The sequence below is a fragment of the Ochotona curzoniae genome, unplaced genomic scaffold, assembly GCF_017591425.1.
Source record: "Ochotona curzoniae isolate NIBS_2020 unplaced genomic scaffold, NIBS_Ocur_1.0 contig_2754, whole genome shotgun sequence".
Taxonomy (NCBI): domain Eukaryota; kingdom Metazoa; phylum Chordata; class Mammalia; order Lagomorpha; family Ochotonidae; genus Ochotona; species Ochotona curzoniae.
Window position 1 is genome coordinate 15,352,219 of NW_024465582.1, and position 21,597 is coordinate 15,373,815.

General features: G+C 43.3%; 2 protein-coding genes across 3 annotated transcripts in view; both read left to right on the forward strand.

Moving 5' to 3' along the window:
- The window catches only part of RAI14 (retinoic acid induced 14), a 128,510-nt gene extending 125,150 nt beyond the window's left edge, over positions 1 to 3,360 (forward strand). For both annotated transcript variants that reach the window (XM_040977453.1, XM_040977452.1), the window contains exons 15-17: positions 1,421 to 1,570; positions 2,701 to 2,766; positions 3,268 to 3,360. In XM_040977453.1, the coding sequence (XP_040833387.1) occupies positions 1,421 to 1,570; positions 2,701 to 2,766; positions 3,268 to 3,345 (294 nt within the window). In that variant the 3' untranslated portion in view covers positions 3,346 to 3,360. The remainder of the gene's footprint in view (positions 1 to 1,420; positions 1,571 to 2,700; positions 2,767 to 3,267) is intronic.
- A 5,922-nt stretch (positions 3,361 to 9,282) lies between these two features.
- The window catches only part of TTC23L (tetratricopeptide repeat domain 23 like), a 35,683-nt gene continuing 23,368 nt past the window's right edge, over positions 9,283 to 21,597 (forward strand). The window contains exons 1-3 of the mRNA XM_040977454.1: positions 9,283 to 9,350; positions 11,708 to 11,894; positions 15,352 to 15,475. Of these exons, the coding sequence (XP_040833388.1) occupies positions 9,283 to 9,350; positions 11,708 to 11,894; positions 15,352 to 15,475 (379 nt within the window). The remainder of the gene's footprint in view (positions 9,351 to 11,707; positions 11,895 to 15,351; positions 15,476 to 21,597) is intronic.

The following is a 21,597-nucleotide window of genomic DNA, read 5'->3' on the forward strand; positions in this document are numbered from 1 at the left end:
GCTAGACAGAGAGTGACACCCACTGGCATGTATGTGGGCTGGATAGTGGAGTTGGTTGGGTTGAACTAGGCCTCAATGCCCATTGACATATATGAGAGCTGAATGGGATGTGAGACACAGGTGTATGTGAAGGCTAAGTGTGGTGGGCAGGATCGGGCTGAGCTGCAGTACCCATTGGTTTGTGTAGAAGGGCTGGAGGCAGAACGGACTCAACAATTGCAACCACCAGCATGTGCATAAGCTGATTGGGGTGACAGACTGTGTCGGACCCTGTATTGGCAAGCACACACACAAGAATCAGGTCTGGGATCACCTCAGATGAAGTTTCTTTGGAGATCCCTCCAACTGAACTGCTGATCTCAGAACCCCAAACATGGAGAGATTTGCAAGTTCCATGATCTGACCATGGAGTGCATGTGTCAGGTCTGGGCCTCCTCAGGGCTCACACAGAGCAGTGGCCAGTATATCCAGGTGCACATGGAGGATATGGAAGTACATTGGAGTCTGCAGAGGACACCTGGTACTACAACAGAAGACAGAGGACAGAGCAAATTGATCAATTACCCCAACCAAGTGTTAGCAGTGAATATCTGGGCAAATGGAGACTCTAAATGGACTATATTAACCGGATTCTGGAGAGATTTCATCATGCTTAGAGTGGTGAGATCGGCAGTAATATAGAACTGTTGAACTGTTATAACCTCTTGAGCAGGACCCTAAAGCATGGCCCACATCAGGACCCTGGGGTGGTTTTGGATGGCTAGACCCATGGTGAAGAGGTGTTTGGGAGGCTGGGTGTAGCTTCTTTCCTTATCTTCCTCCTTCCCCCAGATGCAGGAAAGAGAGAGAGAATGTGGAAATGGTGATTTCACACACCTTCCTGTAGCCCTTGACCCTAATCAACTATGTAAAAATCATCAAAAAAATAAACTTTTTAAAGGGTAGCCTAGTAACTTAAGGACTCACCTTGCACACACCAGGACCCTATATGGACACCGGTTCTAATCCTGGCAGCCCCACTTCCCATGCAGCTCCCTGCTTGTGGCCTGGGAAAGCAGTTGAGGACAGCACAAATGCTTGGGACCCCGCACCTGCCTGGGAGACCCAGAAGAGACTCCTGGCTCCTGGCTTTGGATCAGCTCAGCTCTGGCTGTTGCAGCCGCTTGGGGAGTGAATCATTGGATGGAAGATCTTCCTCTCTGTCTCTCCTCCTCTCTGTATATCTGACTTTGCAATATAAAATAAATAAATCTTTTTAAAAAATTTTAATAAAAAATAATTTTTAACACAAAGGAAATTGCTCCAGAGTTTCAAATCCCAAAGGTTGCTACAGACGAGATGTTCGAAGCTTAGAAATATCTGGAATTTTACTACTGCAGATTTAATGTTACCTATTGATTTAAAATTCTTTTGTCACTAGATAAACGAGATGGCGAAGGAAGTCACCAAGTTGAAGGAGGCCCTGAACAGCCTCTCGCAGCTCTCTTACTCAACGAGTTCATCCAAAAGACAGAGTCAGCAGCTGGAGGCCTTGCAGCACCAAGTCAAGCAGCTCCAGAACCAGCTGACGGTGAGTGGCCCGGTTCTCCTGCTGCATTGGGGTGGAGGGCCAGATGACAGCAACAGAAAGATGCACAGACTAAAGGCATGTGGTACTTGCATGATCAGTTGGCTGAGGACTTCCGTCAGTGCGACCAGATGCAAGGAACAACTGGTGAAATTTCCAGCCTATGGAGGGTCCTGCGTATCTCTGGGAAGGAATCAGAAGAGCAGTGGCTGGAGGCTGCTTGTTGCCTCACATACCGGCTTTGCTCTCCTTGATTTTACTGCAGCTGTGTTTCCCAGCAGAGCAACTGAGCTTTTTGTCTCTTAGGGGCCAGGATCTGTGATAGTTGCATGTTTTATGAATTTGAATACTAGACCTCCCCTTAGTTCATCCAGGAAAGCTCTTTCATGTCTAGATTCGTTTCTTCTGATTGTGTTACCAAATCACTACAAACTTCATGTAAAACAGTGGAACAACTCAGAAGATCAGAGATCTGAAGTCAGTTGTGCCGAAGTCCAACCACACATTAAGTCAGCCGAACGATGATGGAAAGACATTGATCAGAAGATAGAGTCCTAAATAATTAGGTGAGGTTTGCAGAAAGGTAGGAAGAAGACGACAAAAACAGGTGCTAAGATTTTGGTTTCATTGTGTGAATTTCAAATTGGAGTAATTGCTCAACAAGGACTCCAGCAGCTGGAAGGAATCCCTTGAAATTGATGTTGTCACCATTTCCCCAGCACCCTGACAGCGACATAACTGAGCTCCTCACTTATACATACATATGTACACATATATAAAACATATATAAATATGTAAAGCACTGTTTATGTAATCGGTGCTGACCAATAGCTCCCTTAAAAAGATTATTTCACTGACTAATGATTGCAATTTGGGCATTACAAAAAACATGGAAAATGAAGAAAACTAAAAAGTTCCTATAAATAAAAATTGCTCCTGCCTTGCTCCTTTCTTGTGGAGTTGACATACCAAATGACAGACCAATGGCCCTCAAGAATTTTAGAAGCTTTGCATTCATGCCTAGCATGGAGGGAATCCCATAGGTAGTAGTTGATGGCTGCTCTCTCAGAGCTTCTGTTTGTTCATTAAAGATCTCTAAAGCTTGATGACCATGTCAGATTTTCTCTGTCTAGGAATGCAAGAAACAGCATCAGGAAGTTGTATCGGTCTACAGAATGCACCTTCTGTATGCTGTACAGGTATGAAAATACCACACCAAGTATCTGGTTGACCTAAGATGCTGCCCAAACTTCCATCATTGAACCTGTTGAGTGAATAAGGATTAGAGACCACCTCCATTCATTGGAAAGTTCTAAAGTACCTTGGCTGTGCTTTGATTGTGTCAGGAGTCTTGTGTCAAATTTACTGGGAGTCGCCTCATCACTTATTGAGAAATGAAGATGAGGCATCTGACTTTCTAGCTCCCAACCCTGCCTTTCTCCTGTGACTGCTGGGTTTCTGGCTGGTTGGGCCACACTTGCAGCTAGAATCCCAAACACCCTGCTGAAGGCCTTGACAGAACCAGTCTCCTCATCTTCCGGATGAATAAGAACAGAACTTTCCCTTGAGCACAGTGCTTTGTGGCTTCAGATACGGTTGACATTCTTCTGAAATATGGGCGGTGGGAGGGTTAAGGCAAGGCTTTTTGTTTCCCAACTTAATATAGGTTCTAATGAGCATCTTTGGCTTGAATTTCCTAGGGTCAGATGGATGAAGATGTCCAGAAAGTACTGAAGCAAATCCTCACCATGTGTAAAAACCAATCCTCAAAGAAGTAAAAGTGGAGTCCTTGGCAGGACACTGGCCCCTTGTTGTCCATCCTTGTGTTTGATCTGGTGTTGTTGGCAACCACTGCCATTATTGTCTTCTCGTGGTATGCACTGTGACCTAGCATAGCTTCTTCCCTTTCCGAAAGGGTTCTGAGAATTGGTTCCGGGAGAGAAGACTGCCCTCCTCAGAGCTGCCTAGAGATTTCACATCAGCAGAGATCCAAGGTCTGGTCCTGGGGCTGGCAGGTGGATCTTCCTCAGTGGCTTATCCCCCCCGCACCCAGCCACCCCGGGGAGATGCTGAGGCCTCCGTGCGGTGAATGCTCCTCTTCTTGCCTTTGCTTCCGATCCCAAGCCCTGGTTCATTTTCCAATCCAATGACACTAGTTATGAAGTGCGTGTTTAACAGCCTTCATCCTGACATCGTATGGATTGAAAAGCTCAGATGCCATCTGCATCCTGCCCCCCCATCTGCCTTATATATCTCGACTCCTTGCTTATCGATCTCATTGTTCGATAAGTACTATTCACTAAAAGAAGAAATTATCCTGAAAATTTTTAATCATTGATATTTTGCAAATTTTCTATGCAAACTTTCTTCCTCCTCTTACCTGTGAGCCTCAGGAAATCCAAGCATTTGTGATTTCAACAAGGGACAGTAAACTGTGTGTTTACAGCCAAAAGAACTGCCTCATAAAAGTTCTTAACCTCAATTTTTTTAAGAAGTGTTTTTTCCTCTCTATTTTTATTGGCTCTTAAAGATGTTTTCATATCTAAACCCCTAAAGTAAAATTACCTTAGATTATATTAACAGAATATTTTTTAGGTAATCATGCTTAGAACTTTATAAAAATAGAACTTTTTCTGCCTGGTTTTCAGCTACAACAGAAGGTAGTTCCGTAGCCCCAAGCTGATATGAACTGTCGCCAATACCCTAGGACTTTGTCCATGTGTCCTCAGAGCTGCAGTGCGTTTCTGAACATAATATATCCCTTTCTTTGCCCAGTGAAGATTTTTCAATGTCCCAACTCTACATGTACCCATAAATTATTTTTGGAAAGGTTGTTAGCACCAATCTGTAATTTGATTTTGAAGCTAAAAACCTTGATGTGATAGCATTATTGTTTATAACATGGATCTTAGGGGGAAAAAAAATTCTGTTCTGTTTCAGGTAAAAAAAAAGTTTGACTTGCTTGTAGCTTCTCTTAGGGCATCAGTATTATTGAGGAAGATAAACAAATTAAAGAGCTGTCCAAAGCATGGAGCTGATGTGCAGGCCTGCTCGGACAGGGCCCACATCCTGTTGGGCTCTCTGGACTCTGAGGGTGCACTGTACTGGATGATTCGTTCGTCTCTGTTTAGATGAGGACCAACCACAGCAAAACAAAAATGGCTTTAAAACTTGACGTTCCTTTGTTTAAGTTGTGAAATTATAGTTAACCAATTTCAAAAATGCTCCAAAGAAATGTGAAAGGACTTTTTGTCACAGCACTTAAGAAAACACAAAAGAACATTCCTCCCAGCCCCGACACAGAAATGCTGCAGAGTATAAAACTTGAGACATTTTGTAGGATGCCTGACAAAGTGTAGCCTTTTATCTTGTTTCAGGATGCATATTTATTACAAGTACTCTGGTTAAATATTGAAAAGTTATATGCTGTAGTTTAGCTTTTTGTCTTTGTAATTTACAGAAGTTATTGCAGAAAATAAACTTGTTTCATTTTGCAACTCTGCTGTTGAGTTTTTGGTGTGTTCATAAGCAAATCTTTATGGCTTCTGAAAACCAGTTCAATACCCTTCACTGTGATGAGGTTTTTTAATATTTATTTACTTTCATCTATCTGAAAGACATTCACAAGTGTATCTTTATGGCTTCCGAAAACTGGCTCAATACCCTTCACTGTGATGAGGGTTCTTAATATTTTCATCTATCTGAAAGACAAGAGAGAATGAGCAGTGGTATTGGAATTTTCCCATCTTCTGATTCATTCCCTAAATAACCACAACAATCAAGGTTGTTAGGCCAGAACCAGCAGCCAGGTCTCCCACTTGGGTAGCAGGGGCCCACATACCTAAGATGTCATGTCATCTGCTGCCTTCTCGGATGTGTTGGCAAGAACCTGGATGGGAAGCGGAGTAGCCAGTGTCCATGGTCTCTCAAACGGACTCAATTTCCGTCCCTTAGCTCTTGGGTTCACCCTCACCTTTGTCCCCCAGGTCTGCCACTTTGGGGCAGTTCCGTCACAGCCCTTTAATTCAAAATTGCTTCTCAGTTTGTCTGTGGGTTTTTACTATTTTGAAGCTTGTCCTGTATTTGTTCTCCTTCTTTCCTTTTTCAAGAGTGACAAATACACATGGTAAAATGTTATGACAAGGGCAACTATTTTCTATAAAATTCTCTTGCATGGTGAATTATTACAGGTAAAAATCATGAGAACTCCAAATAATGAAATGAGCACTATTATTTTAGTAGTTAGCATCACATGCCATAATACAGCATGTTTACAAGACCATGTTCTTTCACTCAGATGATTTCACAGTCTCAAGCTGCTTTGTACTGAAACACTGAGTTCAATGTCTGGTACTACTCAGTGTTTACTTAATTGAAGCTTAAAACGATCTCCCTTCCAATGAGGGGATTGATGCAAATAATGCAAAAGGAATACGAGATGACTAATTACTTGCTGCAGTGTGAATATGTGTCCCACACTCAGGAGTCTAAGCCCCCGTCTTGTACTAATGGTATTTAGAAAGTAGAAACTGAAGACAACTCCACAATTACAGATGGGCCCTTAGGAAAGGATTAGGTCGCTAGGAGGGCATCCTCATGACTAAATACCACTACCTTTGTAAGAAGCCACATAGACAGACGCTCCTGCCATGTGATGCAGTTACTTGGTGTGCTTCTTGTGCCAAAAACTTGTATTTACAAAGTAGCCTTCTTCAGGTATTTCATTTTCATAACAAAAAAAAACTAGTGTCAAATACATGTGTCCTAAGAGAATTTACTTCAATTGGGGACAGTGAAGCACTAAGTAAATGACTTCATGAGGACTTATAGCTGTATGGGAAACCTTGAAAAGCCAAATTAGTCTAATCAAATGAAAAGGTAAGTCTCATATCCCAAAAAAGAAACTTGCATAGCTCAGTGACTGGGTGTTGGTCATCACTGCAGAACAAATCCTTTATTCCCAGGCCCTGCGCAGTAATGAAATTTCCAGAATATAAATAATATCGGGCCCGGCGCGGTGGCGCAAGTGGTTAAAGGTCCTCACCTTGCACGCCCGGGATCCCATATGGGCGCCGGTTCTAATCCCGGCAGCCCCGCTTCCCTTCCAGCTCCCTGCCTGTGGCCTGGGAAAGCAGTCGAGGACGGCCCAAAGCTTTGGGACCCTGCACCTGCGTGGGAGACCCAGTAGAGGCTCCTGGCTTCGGATCGGCATAGTATCGGCCCGTTGCGCTCACTTGGGGAGTGAATCATCGGACGGAAGATCTTCCTCTCTGTCTCTCCTTTCTGTATATCCGCCTTTCCAATAAAAAAAATAATAAAAATAAATCTTTAAAAAAATATATATATCAAATGGGGGCCCAGTGGCGTGGCCTAGCGGCTTAAGTCCTCACCTTGAACGCGCCAGGATCCCATGTATGCGCCAGTTCTAATTCCGGCTGCTCCACTTCCCATCCAGCTCCCTGCTTGTGGCCTGGGAAGGCAGTCGAGGACGGCCCAAAGCCTTGGGACCCTGCACCCATGTGGGATACCCAGGGAAGGTTCCTGGTTCTCAGCTTCGGATCGGCGCAGCACTGGCCATTGCGCTCACTTGCGGAGTGAATCACTGGATGGAAGATCTTCCTCTCTGTCTCCTCCTCTGTATATCTGACTTTGTAATAAAGTAAACAAATCTTTAAAAAAATATCAACTGGAAACTCCATCTCTTTAGGTCTCAGTAAATAGTTTCCTTTACTTAACACCTAGCGGGCCCTCTTTTAAAAATGAGAGGGTAATATCTACTCTAACTTGACCTGTCGTAAGCCAAGTCCATTGTTGGGTCCGCAACACCCCTAAGACGCAAGAATGCCAGCGCGGCGTTGTTCCTTTGCGAGTTGGCTAGTCACCTACGCACCACCAGTGTGTTTGGCCACTGTCTCTCAGGCCACTTCAGGAGTATGATTTTAAACGATATGGCTGCATTACTCTGGGCTTAGTACCCTGCTATCTCGAAAATACTCTCTGAAATGCTAACCCTTAGTAGATTTCGAGGCCCATTTCTTCAGCTACCCATTTGCTGCACTGCGCTTTCCTAACCATGCCCGGCTCCATTCTCACTGGCACGGGTTACTCAGGCGCCACCCGCGCAGCTTCTTCGCGGGTCGGGAAATCTAGAGTCCCCAGCAAGCTGCAGGGTGCGTGTTGGGGCACACGGGGATCCGCCGGCGTGGGCAGACGTCTCGCACCTTTCAACAGGTAGAGTCGTGGAGCCTGGCGCTCCTTTGCCCCTTTCGATGGGGTTTATGCTCTTTTCTTGCGTTTTCACCTCTGAGAGGTCAAATGGCCACAGCAGGAGACGATTCAAAGTAGCAGAAGCGAGTTCCGGAACACACTCGGGCAGCGAGTACCTAGCCTGCGAGGATGAAGAGGCGCGAGGTGCTGTGGAACAGCGGCTGGCCTCTGGAGGGGCTGCACTCCAAGAAGCAGAAGTGTTCCACGTCTCCATAGTTACAGGGGTCGGTGCCCCCCGGAGGGCGCGCGGCCTGCGGTTCCCATGACAACCCCATTGTTTCCCGGGCCCAGGAGCCAGGCAGTGGGTGAGAAGGCCGGCCTGGCGGAGTGTGTAGCCTGTGCAAGGCACCGGACGGGCTCACGAGCCGAGGTCGGCGGGGCCAGGACGCTGACGCCGCCCGAGGCAGCCGGACAGCCAGGCGTGGGAGCCGGAAGGACTGGGCCGGGGAGCGGCTTCCGGGCCCTGGGCCAGGTACACCGAGGAAGTCTGCCACCCACAGGGCTGGAGCCTCGCAGGCGCTTCCGCCTTGGGAGCTTGGGCGAAGGCAGCGTGTGGCGTCGGGGTCTGTGAGAATCTGAACTTGAGGGAGAGGAGCCAAAGTGAGGGTGTTCTAGATTCAGGGCCAAGTGCAGCCTCATGGCAACAGGGATTAGGAGTTGGAGAAGTCGGAGCGCCTCAGGCTGGCACTAGGGTTGAGGACGAAGGTGACACGAATGAGTCTTTGCTTCTCATTTCCGGAGAGTGAGTGTTCAGGAACGTGAGTGGGAGTGAGCTATTGAGTGCTGCCTTGGGAAAGCGGGACGTGGTGCAGTGTGAAGTGAGGAGGGGCTTGGTGTATGTGAATGTTCGCTGGGCAATGCCACATTCGATTTGGAGTTGATTTTAGCGACAGGGATAGCCACGAGAGTCGAAACGTCACTGGTACTTATAAATAACATTTTTCATAGTGAATTTTTACCCCATCTGCTGACAGAAACAATTAGAATAGCTGCTGGAGTTTGAACTCCTGACCCAGCAGATTGTCCCGGTAAGTGGTTGCTTGACCCTAGGGAAAGGAAAGAGCTGTTGCTATATGCACTGGCTGACTTCCTGCTATACCAAGAAGATCCACCTTGTTCCCAGACCTGCAAAACCGATACGCGTAGAGCATCTAGCTGTAGTTTTGATGATCCAAGAGCTGTAAATGCGCCGGCTTTGCAAAGGAAATAAAGTAGATGAGGGATTTAGGGAAAGTCACGTGGGAGAGAAATTTAACGTAGACACTGACTTTGGCGAATGTCCCTTTCTGCTTCCCGGGGGAGTGCACACCTGAGTTTGCCTAAGGGCTCTTTTGGCTTTCTGGTGGGTAAGCACTGGAGAAGTTTCCATGTTAACAGGAGTAAACAGACAAGCTTCTGGGTTGTTTCTGCTAAAGCGGACCTCACCTGTGGTTCTCAGTAGGAAGAAGATGCAAGCTAGCCCCATCCGAATCCCGACTGTCGACAATGACACTGCCTGGGACTTCTGCTTCCGTCTGTGAGTACCTGCGCCCCTTGATGTCACACTCGCTCTGGCTCTGCCACGGAAGGCGGGCCTGGGAGAAACGCTTTGTACCCACAGGCAGTGGGAGGGGAGGTGCAGCCTTGCCGTGTCTTCCTGAGGATGATTCTGCTGTGGTATCCTCTAGAATCTACGGCCTATGCGAAATAGAAGATCCCGATGTGTATTAGCTGGCTTACAGGTCTTTTTTTTTTTTTTTTTAGTTTTATAAATCAGAGAGATGTTGTTTAGAGCCAGACTAGTAAAGTCATAAAGAACTAAATATAACAAAGTTAGTGAGCAAACTACATTTCATGAGATGGACAATGACTGGATACAGTTTTTCGTGTCATAATGCCAAATCCTTATAGAGCACTTATTACTTGTCATTCTCACAGACTTGTAAGCAAGAGAAGGTCACTACCATGTTTTGCCTAAGATCATGAAAGTAGTTAGTGGTATTCAGACTGGGCAGTTTGTAGCCTGGTGTCATTGGCACTTTGGATCAGGTAACTCTTCGTTATGGAGGGTAGTCCTACACATGTCATGGCCAACTCTAGTGGCTGCCAAGCCACTGGATGCCAGCAGCGCTTCCCACAGTGTGATAACGTCTGTCCCATATATGCTGGAGATCCAACCATGAGACTCACAAAGGAGACTTATGTTGTGTTATAGGTTCCTGGCTCTGGCCTGGCCCATCTCTGTGTATATTTGAAGAATGAACAGTGGGTGACTGTTTAGCCCTTGTTCTCTCAAGTTTTTTCTCTTTTTCTAATGTAGATGTTATAGTAGCATTTCTTGAGGATAATCAGGTAATTCATGTGGAGTAGGCTATGAACTTGGTATGGCAAATACTTCATTCAAACAACCTATTTTTTTGGTAAGATTTATTTTTATTTGAAAGGCAGATTTTATAGAGAGAAAAGGAGAAACAGAGAGAGAGAGAATCTTCCATTGACTGATTAACCCCTGAAATGGCCTTAATCCCAGAGCTGAGCTGATCTGAAGCTGGGAACCAGGAGCTTCTTCTGGGTTCAAGGGCTCAAGGACTTGAACTATCATCCACAGCTCTCGCAAGCCACAGGCAGGGAGCTGGATTGGTAGTAGAGAGGCTGGGACATGAATTGGTACCCATACTTATGCCACCCTGCTGACCCCCAAACTTCCAACTTTTAAAAATTGTGACTGTCCTTTGCAGTATATGACTGGTCAGTATTCTTCATCTATCTATCTTTTCTCCATGCTGTGTTCAAAACTAGCTGAGGCTTCAGTCTCAAAACATCTGTCTTCCTCAGTATTTTCCATTCTTTGGAAACATTCATTCTAGTAAAGTTTGCTGACTTTGGTCTCAGCTTAGTTTTATTCAAAGCTTAATTGAAAATATTTCAAAATTATCATTTCCTATTTCCGTAATTATCAGTCTTCTTGGTTGATCCCAGTGGTTTTAAATGCTGCTCCAGGTCTGTAAAATATACAACCAAACAAAATCTTCATTTAAAGGACTAAATTTTCTGTTTGTTTTCTTGAGTTACCATCTCTTGCCACAGATTTCCTCTTTCCCCAGTGTTTTATAAACACTCTAAAGACTTTGCACTTAGTTTTTTCATTTGTACTTTATTTACCAACCTGTTATTTTTACTGTGAGCCAAAGGTCTGTACTTCTGAAAGCAATGAAGCTTCTCTTACGAAATTTACTTGCTAGAAGGCAGAGAAGACTCATAAACAAGAATCAGACTGTAATGTGATCCTTGCCATAGTACTGTTTTGAAGAAAGATTTATTTATTTATTTTTAAAATTTACCTCTTTTTATTATTATCCTTTTATGATACAGTTGCATAGGCCCTGAGATTTCCCTTATCCCCTCCCCAATACCCTTCCCCTTCACTGAGTTCCCCTATATCATTACTATAGTATAGTTCTTCACACACAGTCATATGTCCATCATTGCGGGTATGGACAATGGCAGAGAGTCCAGCATCCTACTGTCAAGATATAGTAAACAGTTTCATTGGGAGTTCATCTTTGGTCTGAAAGTAGAGATGCATACTACAAAAGCCACTTGGAGAGTGACCCTGGGACTTCCAGCTGAGAGGACATCTGGGTTGAATCCTGAAGGTGGGAAAAAATTCACCTAGCAGAAGATTTACCACCTGTCTTCTAATCCCATCACTAATGTTCCCTGGCTTTTCTGTTGAGTTAGCCTATCTACTGACACGTGTTTACCATCTACCATTATACTTTGAAACCCTAATTTAGAAAGCATTTTCTCCAAGCTGGAAGCACCGTGTTGTTCAGTTTTATCTTGTTTGATAATGCGAAGGTCAGATCCTGATTCCAGGTCCCATATGCACAGACCACAGCAAACTGAGATCCCAACACACCAGCCAGCCGATGAGCTGAATACTGCTTGCGGGTCTGGAGAGAGTGACGACGACACGATAGCCCAGACAGAGGAGGCAGCCGTTGATTGTATGTCGCTTCCCAGAGAGAAATTAGCTCAAGCCCAGAAGAAAACAGCTCAGCTGATTAAAGAAAAAATGGTAAGTTAACCAAGAATCTACTGGGTTTTCTTTTATACTTAAAGACATGTCTCTGCCTTTACTGAAAATGAATAACATAAGACAGAGGAAAGGGTTATACACTTGCAAGGAGGAGAAGACAGAGCAGTATGTAGCTGGGTAGCCAGCACACCTTTCAGTTCCATCTGTGGTTCAGGGGTTGTCCCTCATGCAGTATTTGTGCTCCTAGCTTTAAACCAAAAGTTAACTCTTTACATCCTGCTGTTGTTAAATATAACTTTATTTTTATTTCTAAAATAAATTTTCTTGGAAGGCTTCAAGGTGGTATAACCTGAGTAGCAAGAAAGCCAGAGTAATGAGAGAGGAGGCTGAGAACAGAGATAGTCAGACTCAGGCCTGGCAAGGCCAAGGTTATAGCCGAAGTCATAACTTCCTGTGGTTCTAGTGGAATCGTTGACAGGTAAGACCAAGAACAGGAGACAACAGCAGAGGTTGAAGAGGTCAGGGATGCATTTCAAAGAGCAGGTCGAGTTCTTGGGAGCTAGGATTTCAGAGCAAGTGTGTAAACAAGCATGTCAAAGTGTTCAAGATTCAGGAACCTGAAACACCCAGTCCTTGACTTCCATTAATAGAACACAGGTGCGCACACACACCAGCCCTCTTTCAGAGCATGACTTGTCAGGATTTCATACAGTTACTTTCTGGCCATTCTTGGTCAAGGGTAGAAATGTGATATCATCATACATATTGGAAAAAAGTTGTGCAGATGGCACAGGGAAGACTGTGAGGACCTCAGAGGCAAATGATCAGAACTAGTATCTCTCCAAATGAGGAACTGTCAGTTACCCAGAAAACTCAGGAGGAGAAATCATCCAGATTGTGAACTAACCTAGTCTAGAGAGTGAATTCTAGAAATAGACAAGTAAAACATCTGGCCAATCTGGATAATGACTGATACTGGGATCCCAGGAATTAAATCTAGTCTAAAGCAGTACTCACAGTCCTGAAGGGCTGGGAATGCCCCCTTGAGCAGCAGTGGAACAGGGTGGGCCTCCAAAAACTCTATCTGTTGTCTTCATTTCTCCAGGATGGGGGTTTTAGGGGAGGGTGCAGAAGGCACAGAGCTGAAAGAACTCATAGCTTTTGGACTCCTAGTGATTTTTTTTCCCAATAGAATTATGCTTCTTCAAAACAGAACTTGTTACTTAGTGTGGTAAGTCCATGATAAACTCTTAAAGCTGCTGACTATATAGTTGTAAAATTATCAAAGGCACAAAATATCAGGAGAGTACCTCTGTGGCTTCAATTGTGTCTTTAGGTTGGCACTGAGAGCAACTGAAGTAGCAGGTTAAGAGATAAAAGGGTCAGGAGGGAGTAGCTCTTGGCTCACGTAAGGCTCACATTAACTCTTACATTAGTATAAATTTGGGTGCCATTTAGAAAACATTCAACAGATCTGGATCACTTTAACACTGACCATTTGTTTCCCCCCCCCAAACATCCCCACCACACACTGTATAAGGTAGAGAGTATAAATTTCCATATCTTACCAAAGAAATCTGAGATCAAGATGAACCTTCCCAAAGCAATCCATCGGATGAACATTGGAACCAGGTTGCCCCTCCCAGCTTTTAATTCTTTCAGGTGCAACTTTTCACTTTGTGCCTGACTCTATCATTGATGCAATCAGTAGGTTACTGATATGATTGCGTATATATTTCCACGATTTCTCCGCTCTGCCTCCCAGTTTCACAGTGGGTGAGGGACTCTTTCCTCCAAGCCATCCTTACCTTTGCAAATAAAGGAGTGATTCATCCAACAAACACTTGAAGGTATACTTCCTCTTTGCGTGGAGCATGCAACACTGAACAAAATAAACAGAAGGCTACTTTCTGTTTGGGGGAGGCAGGTAATACAAACTGAAATAGCTGATGCCAAATAGAACTAAGTGCCATGGAGAAAAAGCATAGGTAATGCAATAGTGAGTGATGAAGCGAGAAGCTCATTTACAAGGGTAGCCAAGGAAGATCTATTTTTTTTTAGCGCATTATTTTTTCCACATTAATCCTTTGTCTCTTTTTTTATTTAAAAATTTATTTTTTATTGGAAAGACAGATATACAGAGAGAAGGAGAAACAGAAAGATCTTTCATATGCTGGTTCACTCCCCAAATGGTTAAAATGGCCGGAGCTGAACCAGTCCAAAGCCAGGAGCCTGGAGCTTCCTTCTGGTCTCCCACGTGAGTGCAGGGTCCCAAGGATTTGCTTTCCCAGACCACAAGCAGGGAGCTGGATGGGAAGTGGACCAATCAGGATATGAACCAGTGCCTATATGGGGTCCTGGCAGTTTCAAGGCAAGGATTTAGCCAGTAGGCTATTGTGCCGGGCCCAATGAAAGTCTATTCTGAGATGAATAAAGTGAAATGAAAGACTGAATTACATGGAAGAAGGTCCCAGAGAGAACATATTGTGCTGTGTTGCAAATCAGTTTGCCACATTTAGGAGCTAATGAGTGCAGCTGCAGTAAAGGGAGTAGGAAAAGAGTAAGTGGCAGAGAATGAAGCCAGAGGTTATTATGATAGGATCAGATAATGCACAGCTGTGGAGTTCATGGTAAGGACTTTGGATTTTATTAATAATGAAAAAGAAAACATGAAGGGTTTTATTTTTAATCAGAAATATCAAATGATCTAATCTATATTTTTAAAAAGTCATACTGACCCAAAAATAGGTTTAGAAATCCATGAGGTTGTAGTAAATTGTCTTGGTAACCATTGAAGAATGCTAGTGAGTGACTTGATGGTTTTAAAAGCTGATACATAGAATTATCATGTATCCTGACTTCATACTATGAACTAGGGAAGTTTATAAATTGCCCCAGATGACGTATGACCATGAAAGGATAGGAAATCAGTAAAATCAGCATTTTATAGTATTAATTAATCCATGGAAGAACATGTTACTATGAGTGGCTTTTCCTCAGAAAAATAAAAGAACTAGAGAGAGACAAGAAGCCTGTAGATGAAAAGGAACTGAGGAAAGTGATATCAGTGGATAGTCAAACTATCAAAAAACTTTAATGATATATTTTATGTTAAGGCATTGTCCATAGTTTAATAAGATATTGATCTGTAGTCACATTTCTAACCTCTTTAAGAGATAGCATTAAAAGAATCTCTTTGTCTATTACATATAAAGTAGACTGGGGGGACCAAGAGGAGGCACAGTGAGAAGGGACCATTGTAGCCAGCCAAGTAAAAGATGAGGATGACTTGGACTCATATTCATGGCAAAAAATACGAAGAGCTTGGTTTTAGAATTGAGGGATAACAGGACATGATGGCTAAGACGTGAATTGGAGGACAACAAAAGAAAAAGCTGTTGACAAGTAACTTCAGCCCTACATTCCTGTGATAAGAGAATTGGCCAGAGGTTTTTCTTCTTCCTGAAAAGCATAATGATTCGTTTGCTCTCTACAGAATATCCAAGCAAACAAGGAGCTGATTCGATGTGTCATCCTTTCTCGGATTATTTTTGGGGCAGATCATTGGAAATGTGCACAGGCTTTGGCCAGCTTGGCTTATGGCTACTTGACATTGAGAGGTACCTAGCTTCCCTAGCTGGGTGTGGGTGGGCCAGCCTGTGAATCCAAAATGCACCCCCCAACACTCAGTGGGGGAGAGATGACCTCAGGAGCTCCTTCCTCACCCTGCGTTAGATCCTGCTGAAAGAAGGGCAAGTCCATGGATGATGCAGAGTGGTGAGGATCTTAGCAATTAAAAAAATAGTTATGATCATGACAGTGACTATTTAGCATGTATCAAACTGCCATTTAGTAGTTTCATAAGATTTCTTAGAAGCAAATACTATGTTTCTCTTACTTTCTAGATAAGGACACTGAGGCATAGTAGGCAAAGGAGAATCAGAGGTTCCAGTTGCAGGTTAGCTTGATCTTCCCTTGATTGGAATCTCCTTATTTCAATTAGATTGGATTATTCAAAATCCACTGGCTTAATGAGTCAAATTTAAGGATATGTCACTTCAACACACTGACATACGCACTCTGGTAATAGAATAAGGAATCTGTTAATAAGATCTCATGATAGTAAAAGCAAGTTCCAGGGGACACAAATGAAACAAGTCAGTGATTTTGCCATTTGGGAAGGAGAGAAGGCTGCCAAGACAGAAAAAGCTTGTTCTGTCTTTGATGGGTGGGCGTAGGTCCAAACTGATCTTGGGGGGAGTAGCAGAGATTGCAAGATTTGTTCTCTGTGTGTGTTGATCTGAAGGGTGGATGGAGAGGGGAAAGCATTCTATATGGAACTCTACATGTCCATTGTAGATTCTTTCCAGAGCCAAAGGACCAGGGTAGACCAGAAGAGACTTTAGGACAAGCAAGTCATGCTGAGAAATGAAATGTAAAGGTAATTAGCATTTACATACTAGGGATTTTAGGGGAGCCATTGCAAGATTTTAAATGGAATAGTAATATAATTCAGTTTGTATTATGAAATAGGAAAGGCAAGAGAGGGTGTTATATGGTAAAGAAAACAGAGAGAAAAATCAACGAAAATCAGTGAAAATCGATGAAGGCTTTAGCCATAACCATGGGGATGCAGAAGAGATAATTTTAGAGCTAGTGACATGACATGGTCACTCCAATATGGAGGACAAGGAAGAGTTGAAGTGGGCATGATGTGGATAGTTAGCTGAAACCAAGTTAATGAAAGAGGAAGGTGAAAGCTGATGGAGGAAGCAGGGAGAAGTTCCTGAGTTTGTGTTCAGACGGCCTGGATCATGCCTACTAGGTGGGCAGATTCAGCAGGTAGCTCACAGCGGATATAGAGCTGGAGGAAGAGTCAATTTTGAGTGCTTAGTACAATATGAACAAACAGTGGGAAGAGGAGTGGAGAAGCTTGGTCAGAAAGCATCTTTTACAGTAAAAGAGGGGAATATGGCTGAGAAAATAATAAAATGCTAGGACAGACAGCAGAAGAGGAGCAAAAAAAAAAAAAAATGGAAAAAAATAAGAGGTTCTGGGCCATCAAAGCCGAAGTTGGAGAGAAGGTTTCAACAAGAAAAACAGCGTGGTTCAGTAACTTCAAATTGTGGAGACAGGGCCAACACAGACATAGCCATGGAGTTTGGAGTTGGTAGGCCACTGATGCTGGGTTTGACGCTGGCAAAAGCATTCTTTGAACAGTAGAAGAGCCCAAATTCAAAGCGATTAGCTAAGAGACTTTTTGCTAGAGTTCAGGGTTGAGGTGATGACAACTTGAATTGGAGAAAAAGGCCTTTGGGAGGAAGATTTGTCTGAACTTGGGGCAGAGCCAAATATTGCCTCCTCTCAGGTGGATGATTGCTGTAGTTGTAGGTCTAGGGCAGAGTGTGAGCCCACATCTTCTGAAATAGCTCTTTCCATGATCAGCTGCAAATGGAGTTGGTGTTTTACTTTTCCAGGTAATTCTATACAGAATCAAGGCAGGCAAATAGACCATTTCATAAAATATGTGAAAGTATCCTTTCCTTTCTAGATTGCAGTTCTTCCTGTGGTATGAATGGACAGCAGTGTTGGGATAATAGATTGGAGAGGGGGAAATGTTTGGTCAGAATAGATGAGCCAGTCTTCTGTGCAGGCACTGGAATGTGCTGGAAAGTCAAAAGGCTAATTTTCCCCAGTAAACAGTTTTCCAGTGAATATGTAGTGAGAGCCTTGCATATGTAAAATGCTACGAAGAGCACTTTGGGGATATAATGTATAGAAGCCCTCCGAGAACTTACAACCTAGCATAGAAATGTGTTACCAAAAGGCTACCTAAGAGATTATGTAAGGTAAATTTAATGTAATTGGGTTGGATTCAGGCCTTTGGGAAAGTTGGGTTAACTCACTGTAAGGTGTTAGGTGACAGATTTAGCAGGGAGGTGGTTTTCAAGGAGGGTGGGAAGAAATGAGTGGGGGTTCAGTAGGTGGAAGAAAGGGTTGTTGTGTCTAATCCAGAGAAAGTCAGGAACAAAGGCCAAAGGAATGAACAGGCATTGTTTACTTCAATAGCCATAGGCAGTGCTATCTGTTTAAGACGAGGGCTATGATGATACACCTGGAGAGAAGGGTATAGTGGACCATTGTGTGGGTTTAGATAGAGGCTAAGAACTTTGGTAAGCAGGGAAGACTGATGGAGATTTTCTAGTAAGATGATGACAACACCAGAGTGTACTTTGGGCAAATTTCCTCCAGTAGTGATAGCTAGAGCAGACCCTGTTTCAGTCATGTCAGACTAAAATAGGCTAATGACAGGGGTAATGGGTAAGAGGAAGGAACTCAACAATCCATGATCAGAAATTCCACTTCTGGAAATCTTACTTATTTTTTTTATTGTTTACTATGATACAGTTTTGTAGTAATGGGTTTTTTCCTCTCCCCTTACTCTTTCCTTCCCTCCCCATCTTCTATAGATAAGGTGATTATTTGCAGCATTGTTATGATAGCCCAAAAAAAGGAAGCAACCAAGCATTCATCAGTAGGAAATAGAGTTATTCTCCATACTACATACTAAAATAAATGAGAAATAAGAGGGTAGCTAGAAAAGGCAGAAAATTCAAGCAAAGATAATTTTGTAACATGAGGATATGCCATAACATTTTAGGCAAAGAGGAATGTGCCAGCTGGGAGAGCTTGAAAGTTTTAAGAAATAGAGTAACTAAAGGAGTGATGGTCACAAAAGCTCAAACTGTGGTGGGGTAGAGTGTGTAAAAGCCTGTTGGTGAGGTGGAGGAAAGGGACTCTCGAAGAGGAATTTTGGTGCCACCTGCCCTGGTGATAACCCTAAGGACCTAGTGTCGCAGCAACTGAGAGCAGGCCAAGGGAGAATACCAGGGCCGGTTAGCCCCTAGTTGGGGATTGTTTGCAGGTGTTCAGGTGGCAAACAAAAGTATGGACAGGCGGTTCCTGGGTATTTTGCTTATTATTAAAGAAACAATGAATCAATCAAATCAGATGGCATACTATTACTGGGAGCCATCCTGTTATTCAGGGTTCTGTTCCAAGATATCTTCAAAATTCATAACAAGAAACATAAATCATGAACCCTGTTTTCACTGTTTAGTTGGTAGAGCTGGCACAGACATAACAGAGGATGATAAACAGGTAATCTGACATGACCAAAAGGCCCTGTCCTTCCTGTATTGAGAGTGCATTTGAAAATGCAGCCTTTTAAAAGAAAATGGAGATATTGTATGTAGCATGAATGAAAAATGTCAAAATGAAGACAAATATGAGAAAATTACTGGAGAGGTAGACCCAGATAAAAATGGTGATGATGTTAATGGCCATTATGTTTCTCCAAATTTGCTTCATTTAGGCACTATTTACTCTTTACTTCATGAGTTGAATTAATCCTTGCGATAATTCTACATCAATGATAGAATCTGAGCCCAACAAGCAGAATGACTGTGTTGGGCAGATCATCTTTGTGCCCATTTTTCCAGTTCATCAATATTTCCTTTCGTTTTCAAGCATAAACCTCCATCAGCTGCCATCCTGCTGCAGAAATGTCAGTGCCAGGAGGAGCAGGGTGTTCTTGGCTTGGGAGAGCAGGTAGTGGGAACAAAAAGAGCTGGTGTCGGAGTGGACATTGGCGTTGAAGATGTGAGATTGTGAGTTAGGGAAGGAAATCACCAATGTATGAGTGTCCTTCATGAGCGACAACAATAATGAAAGTCTGAAGCTTACGCACAGAATGTTCTTATCACATAAAAGAGGTGTTCTTATGATTAATAAAACACACATTCCTTTCCAAATGTAACAGATATTAAATACGTGGTACTTTTTATGCTGGAATTTATAAAGTAGAACGCGCTGTAAAAATAACTGCCAGAAAGTAGATGCAGCCATGGGATTGTTTTTTAAATCTTAAAGGAGCTCTTTCTTACTTGGAAATACTGGAAAACATTTGTCTGCAGCAGTCATTCTCAAACTCTTGAAAATTAGCTCCCTCCCCACTAGGAAGCATGGGAACACACACACTCTAATAGATGCGTTTATATTTTAACTGATGTACAATTATATTGTTACGTAATTTTATAGACATTCATAACTATAGAGGAAAGGCTATTGAAAAAAACAGAGAAGTTTTGGTTTTTCCCCACACACCCTTACAGCATCTGACATAACCACAGGACTACATGCACCCCACTTTGGAGACCGGAGGAGATACTGTGAAGGTGAAATGAGTGATTTTCCCCTTAAAGGTTCAGTCTAAACTGTAATGTTCTATCTTAAGTCAAGATCCTAGTTCCGTTTGTGTGAGCCCCTGTAGTCTAGACTGGAGCCTTTTCACCAGGCCCACAATGTGGGGCATGGTGGTGTGGAAGCAAGAAATTATATTAGCTGCTGAGTTTATAGGAAAAGTATTTCTGCTGGGTCACTCTGGTGGGGTGAGTCAGGCTTGCAAAGGCTCAGGGCTGCTGCAGAGCAACTTTTTTATGCGGTTTCTGTTTTGTTTTACCCGGAAGTTTTGTGCTGATGTGGGGGTGAGAACTACCCTAGTTCCCCTTTCTTCCTCATAGAAATCCGGTGAAGCATCTAAATGTGCTGTGCTCCTATAATGACACACACCCAGGGGGGCCTACCTTGTTTGGAAAACAATCTATTTGGTCAAAAGATTCTCCCAGTTTTCTACTTTATTGTTTTGTTCTGGAAAATAGCAATCTCAGTTTCTGACATCCCAGACTGGGATTTCTATGAGACTGTGACTTGACACTGCCTTGCTGAAAAACTATAAAGGCTCCCAATTACCTGACAGGTCAAAATCTAGCCTCCTGACCTTGACATCTGTTGTGGTTCAAATGTGTCCCCTCTAAATTCCAGGTGGTGTTAATGTGATCATATTTAAGTGGTGGTTAGTCCAAGAGCGCTCTTCCTGCAGGGATGGGGTGGAGGCACTTGTGAGGGCCTTCACATCGCAGCGCTTGGTCCTTTTTCCCCTCTTCCTCCTCCCACACGTGAGGATGTAGCAGGAAGGCTCTTATGAATCTAGGTTCCTTGATTTTGAACTTTCCAGACTCCATAACTGTAAGAAGCAAATTACCCTTCTGTGATAGTATCACAAGCAGATTAAAGCAGCATCCAAGACTTTATATATCCAAGGTATAGCTGATCATCTTTATACTTCCCCTTCAGTCAGACTGCTCTTCTTCCTACCTTCCCTGACACTCCTGAGAGTCCCTTACCTTCATGAACAGAAATGGATGCATGTGCACATGCACACTTGATTCTTTTGGCTTCCCGGTGTCAGGTTGTTTACTCGAAGTAGAAACTCCTCCTCTTCTCTAGCAGTGAAAATTCTCTGGGATGTTCAGAAACAAGATCGCTCCCACTTTCTTGCTAAAGATTTTCCTAACTCACCGTTTTTCTAGGTGTGGTACTCAGATAATTTGCGTAAATATCACCTAGGGCCATTGTTACAAACGTGAATTCTTGTCAGCCATCTCAGATTGTGTTCCTTGTTCTGTGAATTCTTGATTCTCATTGAAAAAACTGTAAACTGCTGCTACTGCAAGGGAGGCCCAGGCACCTGCACTTTAACAAGATGTTTATGATGGGCAGTGCAATCTGAGAGCCACTGTAATTGGATAACTTCCAACATAGCCCTCTTTATCCACATGTCTGTTGTTCTCTTCAGTTGAGATTTAAGAAATAGCAGCTGTGTCCCAGTGTTCTCCGGCTC